Raw genomic sequence first — 24829 nt, 5'->3', positions numbered from 1 at the left:
AGACAAATTTAAGTATGCACTTTCAAGGACTAACTTCGTGAAAGAAAACAAAACCCTTCGCGTCATTCAGTATTAATGAATGTATATCATACAAGGACAACAATTGGATGGGGATTTGACAACATCTCAAATGAACATAGTAAATAATCCATTAGCCTTTAAGTATACAGTCCAGAAAGTTAAAATCCGATTTGAGTTAACGCTAATGAAATATAATATACTTGAGGGAAAATCCAAAAAAAAATTTCGACAACGGGCATAAGGATAGCTCACTATTTTTGACATAAATCAAGAGACAATAAAAAAACGAATAATTTGATTTATAAGATGCTTCAATACTAACAAAGGAATATCAACATGAGGCAAAACAATCTAAAACTCACACAGTTCACGACCGATGTAAAAATTCTAAAATAGAATCAGCCAACATGATGCAAAACCTCTTCCGATTGAACACGTGGCTGACGCATTCATAGCCATGCACATAAATATTGTACATAAAGTCTACGGCCATGCATTCGACACAAAACAAGTCTTGCTTTGGAGGAGTCATCCGAACTTCGCGCCACTTTCTCCATCAAACCGAGAAAACGGAGATGGTATCGGGGGCCGGCTTAAGTTTCTCAAGCGCGTAATGGGGGCCGCCGCGGATCTTGCTAGATAGATGAAGCCAGATATAACGTTTCGAATTTTAAACGAGGTACATGAAGAAACGCATCGCTTCGAACCAACAGCCCGAACCTCCCGTGACGATCTTGGATTCCGAGTTCAGGAGGCGAGAACGTTTTGTCCCCATCTGGCCGACGGATAATCCATAAACCCTTGATAATCGATACGGACTCTGGAGCTATAATTAGTGAAAAATAATAAAACAGGCTGGTAGGCAAAAAAGGCAAAGGAAACGTTAGACAAACTGTAGGTTGGATTATAACCATTATTACTAATAAATAAGTGAAATGATAATTCAAATACGCAAATAAAACACACCAGGTACCGGCCAATGAGCGCGCGCCTGGCAAAAACCTGCTTTGTGATTGATGAATAATGAATTTCAATGGAGATAGTTTCACAAGCGCGATCCAATCAAAGGTGTCAAAATTATTAGAAAGAAATTTTCTCATATAATCATTGGTTTCCATTTGATCTTTAGGTTGAGATAGATAGACTAGATTCGAGAAGCTAATTGGTGTTGTGGATAACCAATAAGATGGTTTACACAAGTCAATAAAATGAGCGGGATTGCATTAGGAGCTTAAAATCTGTACGCAAAAAAATAATTTGGCAAGATTATTGGTTTGAAAGCATCATTCACGTAGCATATTTTACAATATTTGCGACACGTCCGTTACATATTTTACAAATGTTGAAAATACCGGAGGGATTAAAGGCAAAAACAAGTTATGAGTCTTGAAAACCCGACATTTGAATTTTATGTAGCAAAAGAAAGACAATTGAAGATGCCAAAGCGCTATCTTGGAACTAATAATGCACAGGAGTGGGGGACATCGTATTTATTTTGCCTTCTTGACTACCGTCCATTGCGAAACAATATTAAGTGCCTCTACATTAAAAAACACTAACAGTCCGTTTTACATCCACATGAATTACTGTGCAACTTTAAACAGGCACATTAAATTCATTAATCAAGAAAAGCGAAAGTTTCACCTTGATCGCCTTTCGCGGAACTAATAACGACATAACAGAGTATGATAACGCACAGCATGAGTATTTCAAAAGCGGTTTTTTCCAGTTCCATGAATAAAGGAGGAAGAGAGCGGAATAAAGAGAGAGAAATGCGTAGGTGTGACAGGAAAAGGCAAACTGTTACTCGTAAATTTTTAAGTTTCCGAATGACAAAGCTAACGGGAATTTCTTCAAGTCTCCTTCCCAGAGAAAATTTATGACGTAGCCTAAACAAAAATTCCGTTCAGTACGGGTCACTGAATTTAATTTATATGGAAGCAAATAGAGTTACATCATAGCAAATAATTTCTTAATATGTAATAATTGCTTGTAACTGAGGGTGTAATTTGCTTACCTAACGCAGAAGTCAAATAAAGGATGATGAGAACCACAAATCACATTAAGAATACCTTCCCTGACCGTATTTCCTTCGAAATTTTTATTTCATTTGTATTTCATTGTATTCATTTAATAAGTCTACTGTTGACCCAATATTACTTTTCCAAAAGGATAATAATTTATAGCTACTTCAAGCGATTGAGGTAAATCTAGTTTTCGTATCAGAAATCATTCAAAGCCACGTTTGAATAAAATACATGCTGATCAATTAATACTGAGGCATGGAAATGAGACCAATTAATTCAGCTCCAAGAATAAAAAGAGTCGCAGAAGTGATTCCTGATTGATGCGTACTTTATTTTAACAGAGATACAGACTTTGACCTTTAAAAACTGGACCAAATAAAAAAGAATAAATCTTCGCCAATTACAATCAATCACCTAAGAGGTGTTGAATAAATAATAGCTTACGAAAGGGTGAGCGAATTACACTAAGCTTTTCCTTTCACATGGATAACGGCTTTTTGTACAGTAATTAGGCCGAAAATAGATGCGTAGAAGTTGAAAATGTGAGTCAAAAATTCTGTGGCCCATCCTCCCCGAAGAACATGAATGGATAATTCTCGAGAGACGCCTCCAAAGGTATTTACATCCCAAGGCGTTACATGAGAGTAAACACATTATTTATACGATAATACGCAGCTAGAGATGAATACGAATAATGTCATTTAATTTAAACTGTGATTTAAGAAACAATAACCAATTGACAAGGTAAAAAGGTACACAACATAAATAGTAAATAGCTGAATATATGTCTACACTCATCGTAATTCTGATCAACTGAAGTACCAACAGCGAAGATATATTTTTTCAAAAATCATCAAAGGAGAATGCTCAAAAATTACTTTATTAAACAGGAATGAGATCATGATAAAGTCTAAAGCGGGCCTTCTCTCGTATACCAACACTGCATCAACTTTGATCGCTACTATCATCCTTCTAATTCATCTAACGCATTCACTCCAAATTCGGCATTTAAAAGATCCCTTCGAGGAGTGGGCAAAACAAACACCCAAGAGGAGAATGGATGACCGCAGATCAACGTATCCAAACAAGTGAGAATCGATTACTCACGTTCACCTGAAACTGATACCACAGCGACGTCAGCAAAAAAATACGCCGAAAATCAGCCGAGCATGAATGATGTTAGTCTTTACCGGTTTACGCTACGCTCATACATTTCTCAGGCTTTCATCCGAGTCCGACATGTTTCGGCAGCTACCTCAGGAGCCAAGTCCTTTCCGTCAACTGTCTTCAGGGATAGGCCACTTCATCCCTGACTACGGTAGCCTAGTAAAGCCTGAATCACACGATCATTATTTCCATCCCTTTCAAGTTCCAGCGACCGCTCCAATGATAGTGGAAAAAAATGACCGTTTCTCGCGATCATTCAGCCAATTAGGACGAAAGGCCGCTGACAGCGATTGTAATGTCAGGCTTGGCAGCCTGAAGGACAGGCTTCCAAGCCTAACATTACAATCGCTGAATGGATATATTGAATGACAGTTGTAAATACGGAAAGTGACGGAAAAAAACTTTGGAAAAAGAGACGGTGGGAATGACCGAGTGATTCCGAAAATGATGGCTCGAGCGATTACTCTTTTGGTTCCGGAAAACCTATCGCTGGCGCTATCGTTTAAGGGACGGAAGAAATGATCGCGAGATTTAAAACTTAAGCTACAGAAATATATCGGAGGATAACATCTCCTTTGATAAGGATGATCAAAGGAATTACCACCTTTGATCATTAATAGTAACATTTCTAGGGAGTTAATATTTGTTTTCTTCGGTTCCCGGGACATGAGGGGATAGCCGGGAACGAGAAAGCAGATATTTATCTTAGGTTTTCCACCGGTTGATGTCGTCCATGTCTCCCGACGTTTCGATCCGCGACTTGCTGATCATCCTCAGGGGAACTTCCGAATGCCGTTCTTTCAAAAATTTCCCGTATATATGCACTCCATCCGAGTTCAGGTGTGACCTGATCGGACCTCAACAGGCGTGAACCAATCAGGTCACACCTGAACTCGGATGGAGTGTATATATACGGGAAATTTTCGAAAGAACGGCATTCGGAAGATCCCCTGAGGATGATCAGCAAGTCGCGGATCGAAACGTCGGGAGACATGGACGACATCAACCGGTGGAAAACCCGAGAAACTTTTCTGAGAAAGCAGATGATTTGGCCAAGGAAGCTCTTAGTGACAAAGAGTACGCGTCGACGCTAGTTCCCTACGAAGACCTGAGAGCCTCACTCTTAAATGCTGTACTGGAACAGTGGAGGGAATCGTGGAGAACCCTGAATAATAACAAACTCCGTGGCATCAAGGGCGTAGCAGCAGCGTGGCCTTCCTCTTCCCGGATCAATCGGAGAGAGGAGGTAGTAATCTCACGGCTGAGGATAGGGCACTGCCCTCTGACCCATGCGTATCTCTTTGCTGAAGATAAGGAACCTCCAAAATGCGATTACTGTAAATGCCCGTTAAGTATTCGACATATCCTGATAGATCGTGATAAGTACCGCGACGCACGGAGACGAATTAGTCTAGGGGGAGACCTAGAATCCTTACTAGGAGACCAACCTACCAATTTAAATAATACCCTTCGGTTCTTCAAGGAAATGAGTCTTTTTAATAAATTTAAGTTTACTCACCCATTTAACAAAGTCAAAATGTACCGTGACTATCTTTTTAATCTACTTTCATTGAAATATAATTAAATGCTATAGTAGCGGCGCGAAATGACCCAGCCGTAGACGCACCCTAAATCACAACACTACTAGTAACATTGCTTCAATTTTGGTCGCTGCGTTTAGCCTTCTAATTCATCCAACACTTTCACACCAAATTTAGCCTTTAAATCATCCTTTCGTGGAATGGTCACAGCAAACACTCAAGTTCCCCCCAAAACACCTCCATATCATTTGATCGATAAATTTTCCTGCGCTGCCCAAGCATTCTTTGAGCGTCATTAAAACGTCAACATAGCGGCGCGTCGCAGATGCGCGTACTTCCGCGATGAAATCACAATAAACAAGCGCGACGAAAGGGGTCGTGAGAGTGATGATCGAAGATCGGTGCGGGAGAGGGGAATAGTTGGCTGGCGATCAAGAACGGCCATCGGAATAATTCCCTTCTCCCGCACTCGCTACTCCCGACGACCACGCGTGAGACCACGGATTGGATGCGGAGGGACAGAGGAGAGGCACGCTCCAGCGGACACGCCTCGATCCCGTGACCGACCGAACGCAAGCTCGCGAGAACACTGGAAAAATCATATACACTTTGAATAAATCCCTCTGGCCCGCGCTGTAGTAACTTTGAACTTGGTCGTGGCTAAAACTATGCCGCATTTAGAGAGGGAAAAATGTAGGTTCAAATAGTTTTTTCAAAAAATGGATTGTTCGATAAATCGGTTTTTAATCGAAACGAGAAGCTCGCATTTTCAACAAAAATCTATAAATGAACAGATATAGAGCGATCAATCGAAAAAATCGATGTTTTTTTTTAAAATACAGCTTGTACAAACACATGTTTATTATTCATTCGAAAAACACTCAAAATAAACATTTGAGAAGCAGAAAAATATTTAATTAGAATATATACTTGAATTATTAATTTTACAAAAAATTTACAAATGCACGCCCATTTAAGTTTTGGGATCACCGCTTGGAACCATTCGGCTCCACTAAAATTTTTGAGAAACATCAACTGATTGAGGTGCATCCTTGATAATCGGGGGCATGCCTACCCAAGGTTAACGGCAATAGAGAAACATGTTTCACATTGGACGGATGGCGTTATTATGGGCTGGTAAAGACGCCGATGAGATTGTTTCGAGGTGCTCGAGCATTAATTAAGTTTAACAAGACAACATTAGGAATCTATTAGGATTTAATGCATAAAGGAGAAGGGGGCAATGCATTTATTAAATCGCGCAAACTACTGACCGTGAGATTATGAAGAGAGAATTTTATATTTTCATGCATTCGTTACTTTGATGAATTTTGCATGTGCTTGCAACTGCTCAGTTCATTCCTTGGTGCAATGAATCACTGTGAGAAATCGCTCTGCGATCAATTTTAAGACACGCCGGAAATCTAAAAAAATTATATCCTATGGGGGTTTTTGAAAAGCAATGAATCCAAACTCATAAAACCAGCTACTCACGAAACATAGAAACAGATTTTTAAAAACTTGTTCTTTCATTCCTGTAGTGTCCACATCATGCATTTATAATTGAAATCCACCCAAAATGGGCAATGTGGGAGTAAACGGTTCACTATGATGAAAATTTTCATCCTTTAACATAAACCATAAAGGCTATTAAGCCTGCTTTGTTAACGTCGTCTGAAAATAATGGAATTCCTAGTTTACAACAACGATTAAATGAAAAAATCAACACAACTAACCTGTCCATAATAATTCCGGACAATGACGTTTTCAGTTCAAGAAATCGTTCATTCGAGAGCAGTTAGAGCAATTCAACTATTTGGGAAGCACATTAGAGGAAAACTGGCACAGTAGCAAGGACATCAGGAAGCGAATTGCACTAGCAAAGGAGGCTTTCATGAACAGGAAGGAGCTTCTGAGAGGATCGCTATCTAAGAGTTTAAAGAAAAGGTTAGTGAAGAGTTTCATCAGGAGAGTAGCTCTCTACGGTGCGGAAAAGTGGACTTTGAGGAAAGAAGACGAGAGAAGATTGGAGGCATTCGAGATTTGGGGATGGAGAAGAATGGAGAAGGTGAAATGGACAGAGAGGAGGAGAAACGACGAAGTCCTGGACATGGTGGGTGAGGAGAGGCAGCTTTTAGATGAGATACGGAGGAGACAGAAGGTTTGGATGGAGCGAATACTTAGCGGTGAGGGAATGTTGAAAACGGTGCTAGAGGGTAGAATGTTAGGTAAAAGAGGGAGGGGAAGGAAGAGAATAGGATTTTTAGATAGATTGCAAGAGAGTAGGCCTCACAGTGATTCGAAGAAGGCAGAGCTGGAAGGAAAGAGATGCTCCCAGATTACCTCTTTAGTACTCCATCGGAAACCTCCCTTAATCGGTAGACTACCATAATAATAACAGAACAAATGGATTTCAGTTGGTCGCACTCAACGCTGCGCGTGGATACGCACGGGCTCTGCCAATACCTCGTACAATGCAACGCTGGAAAGTAGAAAGTGGATCCAATAAAATGTCCTCCAATTACCATTGTCATTCACGAATAACCCTTGGGGCAGCGAGACTCAGCGCTCAGGAGCGTGCATGAATCTGCGTGAATGCGAGTCCCCCCTTCCCTATAATTCCCCCTCACCCCCCCCCCCCCCCCCAAGGGCCGAGCAAGCATCGAGCCGCCCCGTCAGCCCATCGCATTATCCAGTCCACTCCCCACACTGCTTACACCCTCCACTCTCCATTTCCCATCGAACTAGTTGCATTCCAAAGCACTGCGCCGGCGATTTTCCGCGATAATCCCTTTCACTTAGTGGCTCCCTCCCTCCACTCCCCTCGAGTCCTGACTCACTCCCTCGGCCGACCTCCCAATCACGGCCGACTCACGCATACACACGCCGCGGCCGACAGAGACTGAAGTTAAGAGAATGTTCTCTACGCCCAACCGCAGATTAAATATAAACAAAAGATTATTCGGCTAGGCGCTATTGGACAGAGATTTTAATAACAACATCCCAGATCACTTCATGGTTCATATTGGCTGATTACGACAGCAGAGTTTATTTACAAGTTTTTAATTTCAATGAAAATTTCGATAACCATTACAGTTAAGGTCCTCGCACAATCAGTTTTTAAAAAGAATATATAAATAATAAGTATCTCTTTGACTATTTCTATTTTCCAAACATTACCGAAGTTGAGGTTCCAATGCCGGCCACAGCTGTCGGTTACTCCACAGCCATTCCATTTAGCGCTTTTGTAAATATGTACTAAGGGATGCAGTGAAGTCGATGGATATTCAGGCTGCGAGTGAGAGGAGGATTTTACACGACGAATTGGTTATTCACGCGACCATTTTCCGTTCCGCACGGTTCGATTACCGGGAAGGAATTCCTTAAAGTCAACAGTGATACAGTATATTCATATATTAAGTCCATTGTTTTTCGAGATGATTGACAGCAGTCCTGTGCTTAAGTCTTACCCCGGGTCAGAATACATAGTAAACGGCGATCGTAATATTAGTTACGAACACTTATAAATACATATAATTTTTATCTTCCCGTCAAAAAATCTCTGGTCTTGCCAAGAGTGCGTGGATCTAGACTAGGAACATACCTAAAGCTTTTCAATATCAATAACTGTTTGAATAATTCGTCGTAAATATGCCACAGACAACGTTAAGACATAGGTTTTCTTGCATTTTATGCATTAGTATTTTTTAAATTGCGGCCAACATAGTATTAAATTATTAACAAACTGAACTCCTGTAGGTATTACTGCACGGTATCTACAGCTCAGAATTAACTCGTTAACGCCGATTAATTACTGGTGCAAATGAACTTGTTTCCTGATTTTATTAGAGTTCTCTCGATTAAATGGGGTATATTATTTTTATCGTAACAATGCGCCATTTTAGGATAAAAAGGAGATTTATGGCCGCAAGGAGATTACGCTCAATTGTTATAAAAATACTTCACAATTTTTTGAGTGCGTTTTCTGACTGCAGTGCGAAATGTTTCTAAGGCATCGTCCTAGCTTGAAAAAAGAGGCGGCACTCTACAAGCGATCTAATGACGAATAGGAGGCCGGGGGCCGCACCTTAGGAAGGAATGGCTTTTTGGAGGATATTACCCAATGCGTTCAATCCCATCCCCCTTTCTACTCGAGGCGTGATGCAAGCGAGATATGGAGCCTCGCAGAGGGCGAAAGAGAAAGAGTAGGGCGGCGTCCCGCGGTGTGAATGAGAGTGAATCGGGACAAAGGTCGTGCTCACCGGGAAAACATTTCTCCGAAGAAAAAAAAAGAAAGAAATTCGATGAAGCAAGCCGATGGCAGAGGACCAGACGTAGCTACTTGGAAAAAAGAGACATCTTGAAATTCATCACATTTTTCGACCGTCTACTTCCATGGTTATATTAAAATCAAACGTTTTGAGTTTAAGTTCACCATCAGCACAGTAATGAATTTCCTATAAGAGGACGAAGCACTTCCACTTGATCTATCTTCTTTGGTCACGCATAACTCATTCAAAACTTAAGTTATCGATGATGACATTAATGATAATGGTAACTTATCAACATGAAATTTTCCGGAGTAGACTTTTTGCCAAGATTTACCCATATATCACAGTTGAAAATTCTACGTCGGCATTATCTCAAATGCATTTTTCCATATTTGATCTACTGGTAGACGTTGAAAGGGGTATACTCTAGATAATTAGACTTGACCAGGATTCGAACCCGAATCTCTATAATTTGTGCCCAGGTGCTCTATCACTGGAAACACTAAGGTATCGTTCTTCTATGTGGAGCGCGGTAGGCTTAAATAGATACAGGGAGATCCGGGTTCGAATTCCGGTCAAGGCAAATGATTTTTCCCCGTGGAATTTCCGCGTATTGTGTGCACTTGCAGATGACTCCATTAAGGTACGCCGCTGACTTATCCGCGGTTATACCGTTGAATAATACTTTATATATACTATCTGTGGTTTCCGGCGATAATTTGTGTATTTAGCTGAACATTTTGAATGGATAACTTACACTTTTTTTTTCCAAAGAATTTTTTATTGAATCACGACCTCGGTTTAATGCAAAATTCTGTGGAAAAACAAAGTTCAAGTTATTTATTTAAAAAATACTACATACCGTGAGAATTTCAAGATGAATATGTAAGTTTTAAACGAAACAAAATACGATCGGACGCAAGGGAGTGACTCGTCCTCTTAATCTGCTGGCCGCAGTCCTTCATACTGAATGTCGCAAAAAAAAGTGATTTGGGAGAGTAGTAGCTTAGTAGTTGGTACTCACGGCTACCGATTGAAGGGCCCTCAGTTCTTATCCGCGTCAAGCCTTCGGACACTCCCAAAAAAAATATATTGGCGGTGCGAGTCACACGCCCGGGAATGGTCTGGTCTGGAAAGAGTCCAACCTTCAACTACAAAAATCAGCCGCTGACCTGAGAAACTAACTCATTTCGAGAGGTAGAGCCAGTTCTTTTCCCTAGGCCATCTAATATTTGACGTGGTCCTCACCTTATCGTAAGGATAATTACGGTGACAGCACAGATTATCACTGAAATTGACGGCTTACCAGCAGGAAAGAGCTTAATTTTTTCATTTTCTGCCCTGGAATCCATCTAAAACAGCAAATCATTAATGCTTCTTCCCTATGACACAGGAGAAAAACAATAAATACCACAGCTGCCTTTGTACGTTTCAAAAATTTTCCAAAGACTCGGAACATTGGTGGGTGTCCATTTACAGCCTGAAGCGTCCTCTGATTTCTCTGTGTACTCTGCGGTAATTGTGTCCAGAGGCAGGCAGACGTATCTGAATCCGGGACACCCGGCACCGACAACTATGGCAAAATGCCCTGTGTACGCAGTTATCGTGGATCATCCATGCACGCATCGAAAATTCAATTGCCTTTCTAAACACGAGCTAATTTTTCCAATTTTAAAAGTAATACCACCTTATCGCGAGTATTATTGAGGTGACGACTTAGTGTATTCTTGATATTGAAGGCTGAGCGGTGGGAATGAGCTCGTGAGCATGAAATACTCTCAAGAGCATCGTAACTACATTTCTATAGAACCTAAACAACAGAATTTCTCACGTGAAAATGACTTGCACGTAAACAAGATCCGCTAGGCATGAACTTGAGAAAAACAAGCTCGGGGTGGACGAGTATAAAACTCTATATATATAGAGAGAGATAGAAGTATAAAACACTTTTCAAGTCGTCCGCAAGAATCGGAGAGAGGAAGAGAGATATACATTCCACTCAACGGAATTGACGCAACCTCGCTAAACGTTTTTAATGGTGTACATTTGAGGGGTAAGGAGTGGAGAGGGAGTGGTCGAGAGAGGATGATGGGAAGGAGGAGGGGGACAAACCCGAAAGGAATCCGAAGGACACCCATCCGAGTCACTTGGCGGCGCGACCTCGCCGAGGACAATAATCGAGGGAGACCGGCGGATCTGCCTGTCCGTCGGCGAACGCTCCTTCATCCAAGATGCCCACTGCAGTCCTCGTTTATTCCGCTAGCCCCAACTGAGGATGTTCCTTTTCGTTTACGCTATTCAAGAGAAATACACAATTCTCGCTCATCATATCTGATAATATGATTCATGGCACGGTGTTTTAGGTAAAATGTGAAAAATTAATTCGCGTAAGGCTTTATTGCAAAACGGTCTAGAGGCAATTAGTTTTTTGTGCCTATGCATACAGGAAATTTGATCTAAATATGAGATCGTCGCAATTGTGCCCATCATTACTAGACCTGCGAGTAAAATTATTGATAATATTTAATTACTGGCAGCAACATGATACGTAGATTCCGCCGTGCACTAATAGTATTCAGGCGGAGTTAACATTAGTATTCAGGGATGGACAAAACACAGCTTCACTATGTGAAACAATGCTGCCAATGAGCAAAATATGGTGCGTAATACGGTTATCGGTTATCCATGATTTTTTAAATTTAAATTTTCCAGCTGTTTGCGTGACATTTAACGTCAATCTAATTTGACCTACATGGAGGCAATAATTTGCATACGACTTAAAACGCTTATTTTTTATCATTGCACCTGTATAGAGCCTAAAATACTACTATTAAGGATAGTATTGTTCGATAATATATATCACTGAAGGGAACGAGATTGGAAAGCGAGGATGAAGAATTAAGACGACTGACATGCTAGCAGACGGGACTGGAGAGAGGAGAGAACCTAAAAGATTAGTATAAGTAGATGAAAAGGGATTCACAAGGTAGAAAATGACGAAGACCTAATTAGATTACCTATCATGGGACGATTAATCTAAGATTATCAAAACAACACCATCATCAACTGAGTAAAACAAACCTTGGAGCAAGGCGTTCACAGCTACGCAGAGCACTTTTAGCGATCTCAGCGTTTGCAATGTGACCGTTGATGACACCGTCAGCAGACGGAGTTCGCTGGCAGACGGAGTTGTTTACTCAACTTCCTCCTCAAACTCCATCCGCCAAGTGATTCGTGGCAGTCTCATAAGAAAGGGCGGACGTTGATCGCACACTGAAAGCTCGAGCAAGGCAACCGTGTCGGACGCGCCTTCAGGAAACAGACTCATTTTGTACGTTCAAGTAATGGAAGGTAGAATGACAATCAAATCCGTTTGGAAAAGTTCAATTTCTAAATTCATCAAAAAATCTAATTCAAACGATAGTTTTCTACCATGAGATTCGGGAATAACATGTGGTAAGGTTTGCGATAGTAAGTATATTAAAATGTAAACCCTCAAAGGAAGAAGAACATACGTATTCTGAATTTTACCCAAATCTAAAAATCACTATCATTTCTCATGCATATCTATGAATAATTTCCGTAATGCTTTTCAAGGAATAATTCTTGTAAAAAGATGAAGTTTTGTCAATGAACATTATATCGGGGCAAGCATTATGATTCTTAGCTAAAATAGAAAGAAAATAGAAAGGGATATGATACTGGAAGCCAACTTTTTTTCTGAGTTTTAACAGACAAGGGTGCCGTAATCCAGGCCGTCCTTTCCGGGCATCCAAAGTGTTTACTATTTTAATGAATCAGGGGCAAAAAACACATGTGTACCTATATTCCGCAGTGTACCCATCTGCTACAGCTGGATTTCTCCTTAGTGTTTAGAGACGATAGCACGGATGGTAAAAGCGGCAAAGTAGGCATTCAATCTCTGAATATGATGGTGATCAAAATCCATTATTTGAGCTACCATTGCATCCACACAAACTAATGACAAAAATTGAAAGGCTAGGGTTTTAGTGTGGTGCAGCCATAGCCATGCATATCGAAATTTTTCATTTGGATAATGGCTTTTTTTATAAGCACTACCCGTCTTTTGATAACTAAAGTGCTTTTTCTATCGAGTGTAATGCAAAATATGGAAACAAATAAAGATAATATATGAAATCGCTAACACGCGTCAAGTGGAATGGTAAAACACATTTTGATTTCGAATTCGACGAGTAAACAAAATTCCTGTTCGCTAGATGGCCTTTATTTGGCCAGTTGGAATTCCTTCACGAACAGGAGTGACGCAAACATAATAAAATTGAAATCTAGAAAGAGTTAAATTCCATTATAGCCCCAACGACCGCCAATAAAAAAACCCGCATTTTGAGTGGGTCACTGGCGAAATCTGGGGCGGTCCATGGAGAGTATTCCTCAACATTATGTTCTTCAGATGGAAATAAAAACATAACGATTATGTAACTAAAATCTGTGTATTTTACCTTAATAATACCATATGGAGTGAAAAATTTATGATAACAACGATTGAAATTACAAAATGCCAATAAAAAATTAGCATGAAGGTTTTAGAGAGCTAATTTGGTACCTAATGAACCTAAATAAATGTTCTATTCGTTATTTTCAATGAGTCATTGTTGCTTGGCTGTTAGATTAAATTACCCTAGTGAACCTAATTATAGATGAACTATCACGGAAAAATACTTTCAGTAAAACTTCCACGCCCAATTGTTTCCTGGTTTCCAACTATTAGTAGCTTTTATCTATCAGCCATAGTAGCTTTCATCTTTCAGCAATTCATAGGCATATATGAATCATATGAATTAACGATTCACGAGATCTCACCAAGCCTTTGCAAATTACTGCGAGGCCACAAGTCGCGTTTCAATTAGCTAGGAAACTTCAGATGTTATACATCCAAAGCTATACACTATTTATTAACTAATAAAATTCTCAACACGTGGAAAATCCCAGCTTTGCGCATCAAATTGTGCCGGTGGAGAGCAGAATTGGAGGATATCATTTCTAGATAACATACCGGCTTCACAGCCGCACGGAGAGAGGCATATGGGGGTTGATTAAGCCCGCAGGTTACTCAAGCGTCACAGAATCAGTAACGAAAAAATTATTGCCCGTATTGTCAAGAACATCAAAAGATAAGAAGAGTACGGTAGTTATTATATTAAAAACGTTCGTAAAATAACGAAACTTTCTGTCGTCACTAGAGCTAAGAATCAAGGGCAACTCATTACAATACTTTGAATCAGGAAAAAAATGATTTCCTATGAGAATGTTCATTTACTCTATTGATAAAAGCTATTTATTTCACATACCAATTTCAAAATGAATGCGAGGAACAGTCCGAAATATTTTTTTTATGATGTCACCACGCATACTCCGACACTGTGGTATAATTGGAATCCATACCAGGCTGCATAGACATGAGTGATGACGCAAAATATTTTGTATTATATGGGCAGGAGGAATAAACAATGATGTAGACGATAATAACCGGAGGTGCTAAATTTACTTAACAAAATCCACTTATTTAAACTGCTTTTATTCACGAGTATCCCTTAAAGTCATTGGCGGGCATAATCCTAGCTAAAACAATGAACTTTAATACGTAAGTGGACCTCGCATGACCAACGCACTACTGTGAAATGTAATGAGTACCATTGAATTACTTCATTAAGATTGCAAAGGAAAGTGCTAAACTTTAAAGATTAGTTTTAAAAAATTAACAGAAAATTGAGCGAATACCTACGTAAATTTCTAGGATTGTCGGTCGAAGCTGATGTTGGCAGAAATTGACAATAGATGTATTTAAATTACAACCATCTCTCACATTATCATAAGTTTAAGTCAATTTCATTTTAACAAGAATTTAAAATTAGAGACGAATTATTACGGAAAAATAATCAGTAAAAAGTATTAAAGGGAAAAAGTAAGGCGTCCGACAATTGTAAGAGGCGGCATCTCGCTTGTCATCTTGATTTCGACTCTGCACGCAGACCTCAAAACCACCGTCCACCCTCCTCATACGGTGGGATTTGAGGTCGGCCAACACAATGAAAGCGTAAGAAAATGAAGCCAAAGAAAACTAAAAGATAAGTATAGAAAACGAGGCATAAGGACGACCGACTAATATATGCGATAAGTGGTAGGTGGCGGCCCCTACATGCAAGTGGGCGAGTCTCGTGTCCTTGCGGAGGCGGTTGTTCACGGTCTCAAAGGAAAAAATGGGTTGCTCGATTAAATATGACTCTTAAAGCTTTCAGTTCGCATGATGAAGTGCAGCATCTTTGAAGATGCTGCTACAATTTTTAACGATGCTATTCCTGAACCTAGTAAATGAGTGAGAAAGAATATTGCACACAATAAGAGTTGAACTCGTAAGTAATTTAAATAGGTTACGCTAGTGTAGTAAGATAAATATCTGTTGAAAGGAAGCATATAGCTCGTTCCTGTTCTTCTATACGAAACGACTCTGCAATACAAATCTGATTCGATAGGCAATGTCTTTTCTATCGCGCGTGCTAAAACTCACGCCAAGACAGACATCCTACATAAAGACATCCCTTTCGTATACCTACCCTTTAAAAAAATTTAAATGATCCTGATATATATCAACATATCTATCGAATCGCCTTTCCTAGTTAAAGCATTAACTGAATTGACAAACAAGTAATTAAATAGATGTTTGTAGTAAAGCAGAATTGTGAAAAATATTGCAAAAAACGAACGTCGAAAATGTTGACAATCATTTCCACCAAATGATGAAGATTTCTTGCAATTAAACGCACCTACAAACTCTCTTACGCGAAAAATGGAAATAAAAAGAATCAGAGGGATAAGATAAAGACAAGAGACGATATGTTATCATCATCACTGGTCAACAATCTTAAGATTGGTTTGATGCAGCTCTCCACTCTATTCTCCTATCAGCTAATCTTTTCACACCTACGTATTTCTTCTCTTCCACATCTCTCTTTAGTTGTTCCATATATTTTGTTCGACGATATGTTATACTCTACTAATAAGAATTTAAAAAATATGTAACAATAATTTTCGCTTTAAGACAGATACCAAGCACATAAGATATGGTGATAGGTAATTATCGAAAATACAGAATGAAAGAGTTTAACTGAATAGGTTCTCAGTGACCCTTAAATTAGCCATTTTGTACGAGAATGTCGTTTAAAATCCTTACCAACCCACAGCCGAGGCTGAACAGTTATGACTTTTCAAGTGAAAAGTGGTACACTTGTCAGATTCTCACTAAGACCATCCGCGGCTACCGAACTTTGACCACATCCCATCATCCGTCGAGGACTTTATGAAGCTCGACGAACCCCTGAGAAAAACACCGTCTTCGTTATTTGCGGCTTCCTCAACCTTGCGGTAGAGGCTGCGGCTCCCACGGATAGGGAATATTGAGGGAGCCTTCTTCCACGAGACCATCGTACACAACCGGTGAAAACAAAATATGGTCCTTCAAAATCGAATGGAATCCCAGAGAAAAACTCATTCAATTTCAAGAGTAGTCTTACATTCATTGAAATTTAGGGAGTCTATTCCGAAAAATGTCTTCGGGGGTAAGGATTTTAACTTTCTAAACGATATATTTCAGTTTCTTAGAATACAAAACATTTAAAACATAAAAACATGCTACGGAAGCATACGTATTCAATATGAAAGAAATCGCTCGCAAGAAGGTAGATTCTAGCGGCCGTTTATTGAGTAATATTACACGAGAGTAATTTTTACAAGTTACAAATAACTTCGAGAACCGTATGCTCCAGAAAATGTTAAACTTAGAATGTTAATTGGATATACTTGACAGAATTTAAGGAAATACTTAACTGAAGATAATTTCGGTATCAATTATTAATTAGAAGTATTAGCTACAAAACTTACGATGCTAAAATGCGTAAGAAATACAATAATGAAGGAAAGGTTGAAAACGCGAAAGAGCAAGTAGCAGAATGAAAAAAAAAGAATTGAGGAAAAACGTACAACAATCGAGTACTTTTTAAAGGAAGAGGAATGAAAAATTTTCTCAGAAAATAAACGCATACAAATGCAGGAAAGCTACGGAGAAATGTTTCTACCTAGAAATGCGGCCGAAACAAAAAAAGTAATGAAAAACCATGGGAAACTCGAAGGAAAGATAGCTGCGGAGGTGACTCACATGCTATTTCAGGGAGAAAGAGAACAACGGCTCTTTTTACGACCTGTTCTTCCTCCAAAGGTGCATAAGGAAACAAGTAAAACAATGCCTTCAATACTCACGGATATGAGAGGGGAAACAAATGGAAAGGAAGAATACCAGAAGGTGAGAATAACAACGGAAAATAGAAAGAGGAACAGTGACATTACTGGTGAGAAGACTTTCATTCTTTCTTATTCAATTAATGGCAAATCACTCTAAATGCCAGATAAATTTAGACGGTAAAAAATTTACTTATTCATAGTCCCGTAACATCATACTTTACACATTTCCCTTCACCTTTAGATCATCAATGGAAGGATATTTAAGTCCATTATTTGAAAAAGCATTAAACAGTTCTCGACATAAACTGACAGTTGTGCTAAAATTTGGTTTGACTATATATTACCAACGAATATGATTAGAAGATACCTATCTATTTTCATATCTCTGTGAAGCATTGGAATTCCCGATGTACTTTCATAAATTTTCTTTCAGAATGATCGATACTTATTGGAACCTACTCTGAGATATCGAGCGATGGATTTATTGTATTCTATACGAGGTGAACTTTAAAAATGAAAGAAAATATCTCAGCCAATTTGACATATAATAGCAACGGGAGGAATCAACATTATTGAAATGGCATTGTATGCGAAGCAAAAAATAAAAAGAATACGCTAAGACTTTAAAATTTCCAAATGTGAGGTCCGCTCCGTATTTTTGAGCTCATTCCCTATGCCAGTAAAAGTGCGACCGGGAAAATACATGCTGGAAAAATTATTAGCGATATAAAGAGAGGTTTTTGGCACATTATCGGGCCTTTCACACAGATATCATATTAAAAAAAAAAAAGAAAATACCATTGGTTGCACCGTGCTCAACTTAGTGAGAACCCGAAAATAAAAAGCCTTGAAATTTACAAAGAGAAAGACTTATATAAAGAAGAATCTAATGTACCAAACAGAATTTTGCCAATAATTTAAAAATACAGTTGGTTTTGAGCCACGTTGATTATTCACAGAAATTCCCTGATCGTTTCAAGGAGAACACAAAGAATACTCTCTTAATCTACAAAATAAAATAAACTCACAATCAGTATCCTCTTCAATGTAAGGCTACAGAATTGAGACCGGTGCAGCATTATTAGAAGCATGCATATAGGTAAAAATTTGCTAGGAAAGCATGCGGGGCGTCATCACTGATAATTGGTGCCAATTTGCACGCATCGGAAAACCATACACTTCAAAAATGTCAGCTATGTATATCGTGGGAATAAGGCTGAAATTTAAAATCGTCGATCTTTATTGCCATAAAATTATGAAATGTAACCATTGAGAAAAATAGAGTAGCAGAGGAGACCTCTGGCCTGGAGGTCCCCTTAGCATGTATAGCGGGTTGTCGCTACAAGGGGAACTATTTCGGGGAGTACTTAGGCCTCCAAATCCCGAAATCCCCCAGCTAGGGGCCTGATTAGCGTGGAATACGACTAAGGTTATTTATACAGGCATCCGAAAGGCATGTACCTGCTTACAAACCATTCCACGCTCCTCGCATAACTCCAGGAGAGCGAGGATAAGCTCAGGAGCTCCCTTTAAAATGGTTTTTTTAATGCCAAAAAGATAATATCGCCTCCTCGTTGGGGGCCACTCACCTTTTCCAGTTCTCCGGGCATTGTTGTGGATGGGGTCTCCCTCACGGGAGGACGACGTGCAAGGCGTGGTGAGAACTACAAGGGGGAAGAAGAGTGGGGGGGGAAGGATGGGGGAAAGGAGGGGGGTGGCGTCACGGCGTCAGCAGAACGTCGCCGATTCGCCAAAAGGCATCCCAGGAAGGAGAGGCACGCCACTCGGACATCACGTCACCTAATGGGGGAGAGAACAAAAGAATAATATCAGCAATGACACATAAAATGCCAATAGATAGGACTACCACTTAATAAAGATCTTCCTGTGTTAATGGGATACGCATCGTACTATTCCATGATCGTATCATACGATAATTTCCCATATCACAATCGCACCTAGCCTTTCCTCATCAGTGGCGTAGCCAGTGAGTGGTCCGGGGGGTCCAAATATAAAAAAGCAACTATTTTCCTTCATAAAAGAAAACAAAATATTGAAAAAAAATAAATTTTTACAAATGAAGTTTTTCCGATTGTGAAAAGTGTTAAAATTAGTTACTTGGTACCCCGTTTTTTTATTTTCCCCCTGGTTTTGGATACCCCCTCCCCGAACGAAATTCCTGGCTACGCCACTGGTCCTCATCCTGCTTCCTCAGCATCCGCGTTACTAACCCGTATGGTGCTACGCTCTCTATCAAGCTCTACGCCAGAATTCACTTACGCTCCTCATCTTACATTTGCACACTTTGCCTACTCTGAACACAAACTGATGAAGCCTACGTTCTCCCTAGAGATACGTCTCCCTCACCATAAGCATTGACATACAGGTGCCAACATCACATATGTATACCTCGCCGGAATAAATGATAATTACAGGCTTCCTGGATCAGATAATTCTTCCACGTTACAGTATTATCATAAAAATAATGTCTTCTTTCAAATGAACTTGGAGGACTTAAAGTCCTTTCTTATATGAGGGAGTGAGAGGCCAAGGGGTACAAGTGATTTTTTTTCTCAACCGAGTTGCGTAAATTTAATTGCTAGAATAATACACAAAAACTTGGTTGCCAAGGGATGCAAGTGAGTCTCTGTTCTATGCTGACATCAAGTACAAAAGCAAATGCACTACTAATTATCTAATTGATCTCGTTTGTTTCCCATAGCTAATTTCTGCACCTAACTCTGTATAAAAAAAATAAATCACTTGTACCTTAATTTGGTTGACGTACACATACATCCAAGAATGGATAGGGAAAAATTGAAACCGCGACCTATGCATTAGCAAGCGAGGACGATACCCCGCCGCCACCGATGCCGGCAGGGAAACAAACAAACATATAATCTATTACGAAATTTTCCAGAAGAGCCATCTTCAACACCCAAGATTTCACCAATCATGCATCTTCCAACCAGGAGAGGTAAAACATGGGCTATTAGGCTTGACAGATACCCTACTTAGGGAGGTGGCAAAGGTTGAGGGCACGCCAGGAATAAGGGATGGCAATGCGCTTCGCACAGTGGTGAGGCGTTAGGGAGTTGTGACTTAGAAGGGGGTGAGAATCGAGTATGCGGGGAATGCGCGGGGGAAGGGGGGGGGGAGGAAAGGTACTTGGCAGTGACACTCTCGTGGGACATTGAGGAAGCGGTTTTCCTGTTTTACAGATATTGGGTTCACCACGGAGGCGCTTCTCCAGCTCTCGACTCCTCTTTAACTTTGGGTCGTATTCTATCGTGCCTAACAGACGAAAGCACCCACACGCATGCTAAGTAGGCGCGTACTGCCCCGTCTCGAGAGCCGTGAGTACCGTTACTGGAAAACCTTTCGCACCCAATGTTTAAACCCGTGCCGCAAAGCACTCACCATATAAACTTGGGTACTACTGGTGTGAGGATTAGATAGCTACCGAATTAACATGTGGTGAATTCACTTCCACACAGAAACGAGCAAGGTGAAAGGAATAAGGCATTAGGTATAGGGCTATCTTTCCTTCAATACAGCCTCTTATTATGAGAATGTGATGTTCGTTTTATACGTTAGTTACTGATTTGTGTAAGACGTTGGAGGTAACATCAGAAAAAGAGTAGATGAAATTGAAAAAAACCAACACGGCGAAGTCATTCGAAAAGGATGATGATATTATGCGACGATAGGAATAGAAATAAAAAACAAAATCTAATTCCTTTATAAACACGGTAATTATTCAAATTTAACCATTAAGTCTGATTACGGAGAATTTTGTTACAACTATCAAAACTGAATGAGTAAAGTCATGAGAAGAGAATTCTAAGTCTTAGCTGTTAACGTATATCATGATGCCAACAACAGTTCTTCCGTTCGTGCCACTGCATTTTTTATCAATATTTTCCCATAATGGGATATACTATGGTTGCTTGCTAATTCTGAGAGTAAAATACATGCAAAAAAGTCTGAAACTCAGGCTTAAAAACACCGTTATGGATTCATTGGCAGAATGAGACGGGGATCATGCTGAGAGGCCCACGGAAGAAAGCGGTTGCTTGGTCAACGGGGAGCGGTTGGGGGAGGCCCTTACCATACTGGATTAGGAAGGAAGTGCGCCGGAACGCGCGGAAGCGCCAACGGGGAGTCAAAGTATAAGGCGCGGACGGAAGTGACTTCGGGGCGGGGGGCGGAAGATTCTTAAGGAGCGTACGCAGATGGAATGCGACAGCGGCCGGCGCGAGGGGGAGGAGCGGTCGCGGAGACTTCAACGCGCGTCGCGGAGACTTGAACGCGCGCGGCCCGGAGACCTCAACGCTTGCACGGAGGCCTTCCACCTTCTCCACCAGAGATATTTGCATGCACGTGAATGACGGGGCGCCGAAAATAAAGGTGGCAGAGTTCAAAGGCATTCGAGCTTCACCCGAGGATGAAGACCCACCGAAAGGGGGTCACAGGAAGCATTTAGAGTGAGCGGTTGAAGACATTCCGCTCGGCTGAGGAGAATTCCAAGTATTCGAGGAATGGGGATGGAGAGGAAATATATGGTGCGGCGGATAGCAATTAGTCCAGTTATGAATTCAATGGAGCACATTTCTACTTAAAAACTCCGAGAGAAAATGACGCCGGAAAAAGAAAAGAATAGCCGGCTACACACATCGAAGGATTGAATCTCGACAAAAATGGAATTATAGAGATAGAACAAAAACTAATTGTCCCACACCATAAAATTCGAAATTACTTTACAAAGTAAAACAGAATACACATCAATGCAGAGCATTATGCTTGGAGGGAAAATCAATGAAAGCCGAGCAAGGAAGTGCAATTCAAACGATACAGAAAAACAGAATTATAGTGCCATAGATAACTCTAGTAAGAGCAAAACTAAAAAAATTCCAAGTATTTCAAATATTTCTCAGAATGAGTAAAATAAAAATTTATGAAGGTGCCCCATTATAGCCATCAGACGAAATGGCTTAGACTAAGGCACATTTCCCCAAGGTATAAAGAAACTTTAAACACTATTCAAATGAAATAAATATCAAATTACAGCTGAGGGAAAAAAGTTGACGAGCTATGACAAATGATTTGATTCTTTTCCAGTGTACGTTGCAAATGAATGCCATCTGGCCTGTCCGCCGATCGAAAAAATTTAAGGGTGAATACTAAAGAGTATGATCAACACGCTACATTTATTCGTGTGTACGCTGAGATAAGGTAAGATGACGTTTTCTCTACGTTAACTCATATCAACGTAGGAGCATGAAATTCGAGAAAAGGGCGCGCAATGTAGGTGTTCGGCACCTAAGTAAGTATATTATAAAAAGGGAGGAACAATGAAACATACGGGATCTAGCGTTTTCTTTCTTCTTTTTAGATTTTTTTCGACAGTGCTTTCAAAACAGAATCAATTATGTTGTCAATTACGATCTCCAAAAGAACCAAATGTCGCCTACATCTAACAATCATACATGCAAATTTATACATTTACGCAAGAATTTCTTCATGCAAGAAGTTTCTTTATAAATGTTTAAATATAAGTGATATTTAGGCTCTTAAATACTTAGCGCAACACACACAAGAGCGCAATAGATGAGATTTGGTGTAAGAATAAAGCGAATGGGCAAAATTCATAATCCATTTAGCTCTCCTTCGTTAATATGATAATTAAACAATAGTTTTTATTAGCAGCGTAATACTAATTATAAATTGGGAAAAAATACATATCTCTTCGAATGAAGGGAACAGCAAACGGTCCCACGACATCAAAATTGAGAACATTCAATTCATTTCGAACACAAGGAGTCTATAAATGAGGTTGGGTAATCCCTCAGTAACGAATATGGATGTAATTTGTAGTTCGATGCCAAAATGACACAGGTACTTCAATAAATTAATTTAAGAAGAGAGAATAACCAGGAACAAATATCTGTATAAAATTATTTTAATCCGTACTACCATGCGTATAACAGGCTCACATGAAGTAATAACTTCCGTCGCGTTTGAAAACAGTAGTTAAAAACGTTACTTCCGAGATCCTACATATGGTAGTGCAATACGCTTTAGTTACAAAACCGATGCAAAAAAAACTTTCTCGCTTAAAAAGGAGAGTAGAAAGTTAACCTAAGAATAGACCATAGAAGACTTCGCTCGCTGAAACGATAGATAGACTTCGTATGCTAGTGAAAGTCGTGAATATATTCTTCAAATCTGTGCAGAGAAAAAAAACCGATAGATTCTACTTTTGTCGAGACGAAATGCATTGTAAACTAAAATGAAGTGTGAATACACAAAGATTATCATATGAGATTAAAAATGGCATCAGTCACGAAAAAAGGCTGAATATCACGAAGACCGGGCGTATTTCATCACATTAAGCTCTTAAGAGAGTAGGTTTTGGGGGCGCGAGTCAGGAATGCCACTAAACGAACTGCCTAGCGAGGTCCCCACCGAAACCCAGAAGCGAAAGATCACGCAAGAATTTCTTCAGAGAATGCCGGCAGCAAAATTACCGGACATCGACTCCAAACCCAAAGACTATAACCAGGCCATAACGGTCAGTCCTCCAGAAAAGCCTTCTAGCTAACGCAGTAGGTCCCAGAAAATATTTTGATCTAAATTTAATATGAACAATGCCAAACTAACATTTAACATTAATCAATAAAAGTTAACATTTCCTACTTTCTCGTTATTTATGACGATAAACCAGAGTTGTGCCAGATAACGTAAAATACTTTTCACTTTTTGCTCCCAATAATTAACAGTCGTAAACACTGCAACTTATGAAGTAATTTTTCGTAAGAAATAAAAAATGCTGTGCGACTCCGTAGTTCCTATGGTAACGTTTAAAAATACTTAGAGAGCATTCCTCCTATGTTGATAGTAATTTCACTGACCCGATACCACCCGATATTCAGCCACTAAAACACAAAAACAAAGTTACAAGTATGACAATATATCATCGTTAGAAGAACATTATCGCCAGTTCAACAGTTTTTATTCAGATTAATGGCATACAAAGATTCTTCTCAGACTCATGAACATCATGACAAATAAAAGATACTATGAGGAAGAGCTTCTCCGACAGTCTGTGCTTGAAATTACTCAGACTACCCATAACCTCCTCATGACCGCATCACAGTGAACTAACATGATAGCTTACGCTCCCACTACCGCACAATCTCGCACAACTTCTTCAAATCCAACAACCCTAAACTCGTCAAATCCGTGGGAAAATCACGGAGCGGCTGGAATAAACCGAGTATAGAAACTGGCAAACGATTCAGCAGGAGAAAACCTCACAAAAGATTCGGCTTCGTTTCAGAAGCTTGCCGTTGTGATTTGGCAGCCATAACACACACAAACGATCAGGCTAATTAGCAAAATGGGATAAGAGGGTGAGAGATTAAGATCGAGGGGTGGTGGGTGGGATGGGGCGGAGGGGGTTTAAGAGTCACCCCTGCTTCTGAGCCACCTCTCTCTTTGAACCCCGTGCGACCTTCCCGAGCTG

General features: G+C 40.0%; 1 protein-coding gene across 9 annotated transcripts in view; it reads right to left on the bottom strand.

Annotated features, from left to right (window-relative positions):
* LOC124165907 (unconventional myosin-XV) overlaps positions 1-24829 on the bottom strand; it is a 366313-nt gene that overhangs the window by 278299 nt on the left and 63185 nt on the right. For all 9 annotated transcript variants that reach the window (XM_046543447.1, XM_046543452.1, XM_046543465.1 and 6 more), the window contains exon 2: positions 18891-19101. In XM_046543447.1, the coding sequence (XP_046399403.1) occupies positions 18891-18911 (21 nt within the window). In that variant the 5' untranslated portion in view covers positions 18912-19101. The remainder of the gene's footprint in view (positions 1-18890; positions 19102-24829) is intronic.

This window comes from Ischnura elegans, chromosome 1 (assembly GCF_921293095.1).
Source record: "Ischnura elegans chromosome 1, ioIscEleg1.1, whole genome shotgun sequence".
Lineage (NCBI taxonomy): Eukaryota > Metazoa > Arthropoda > Insecta > Odonata > Coenagrionidae > Ischnura > Ischnura elegans.
Note: the sequence above shows the minus strand (reverse complement) of the source record. Positions and strands in the feature narration are given on the sequence as shown.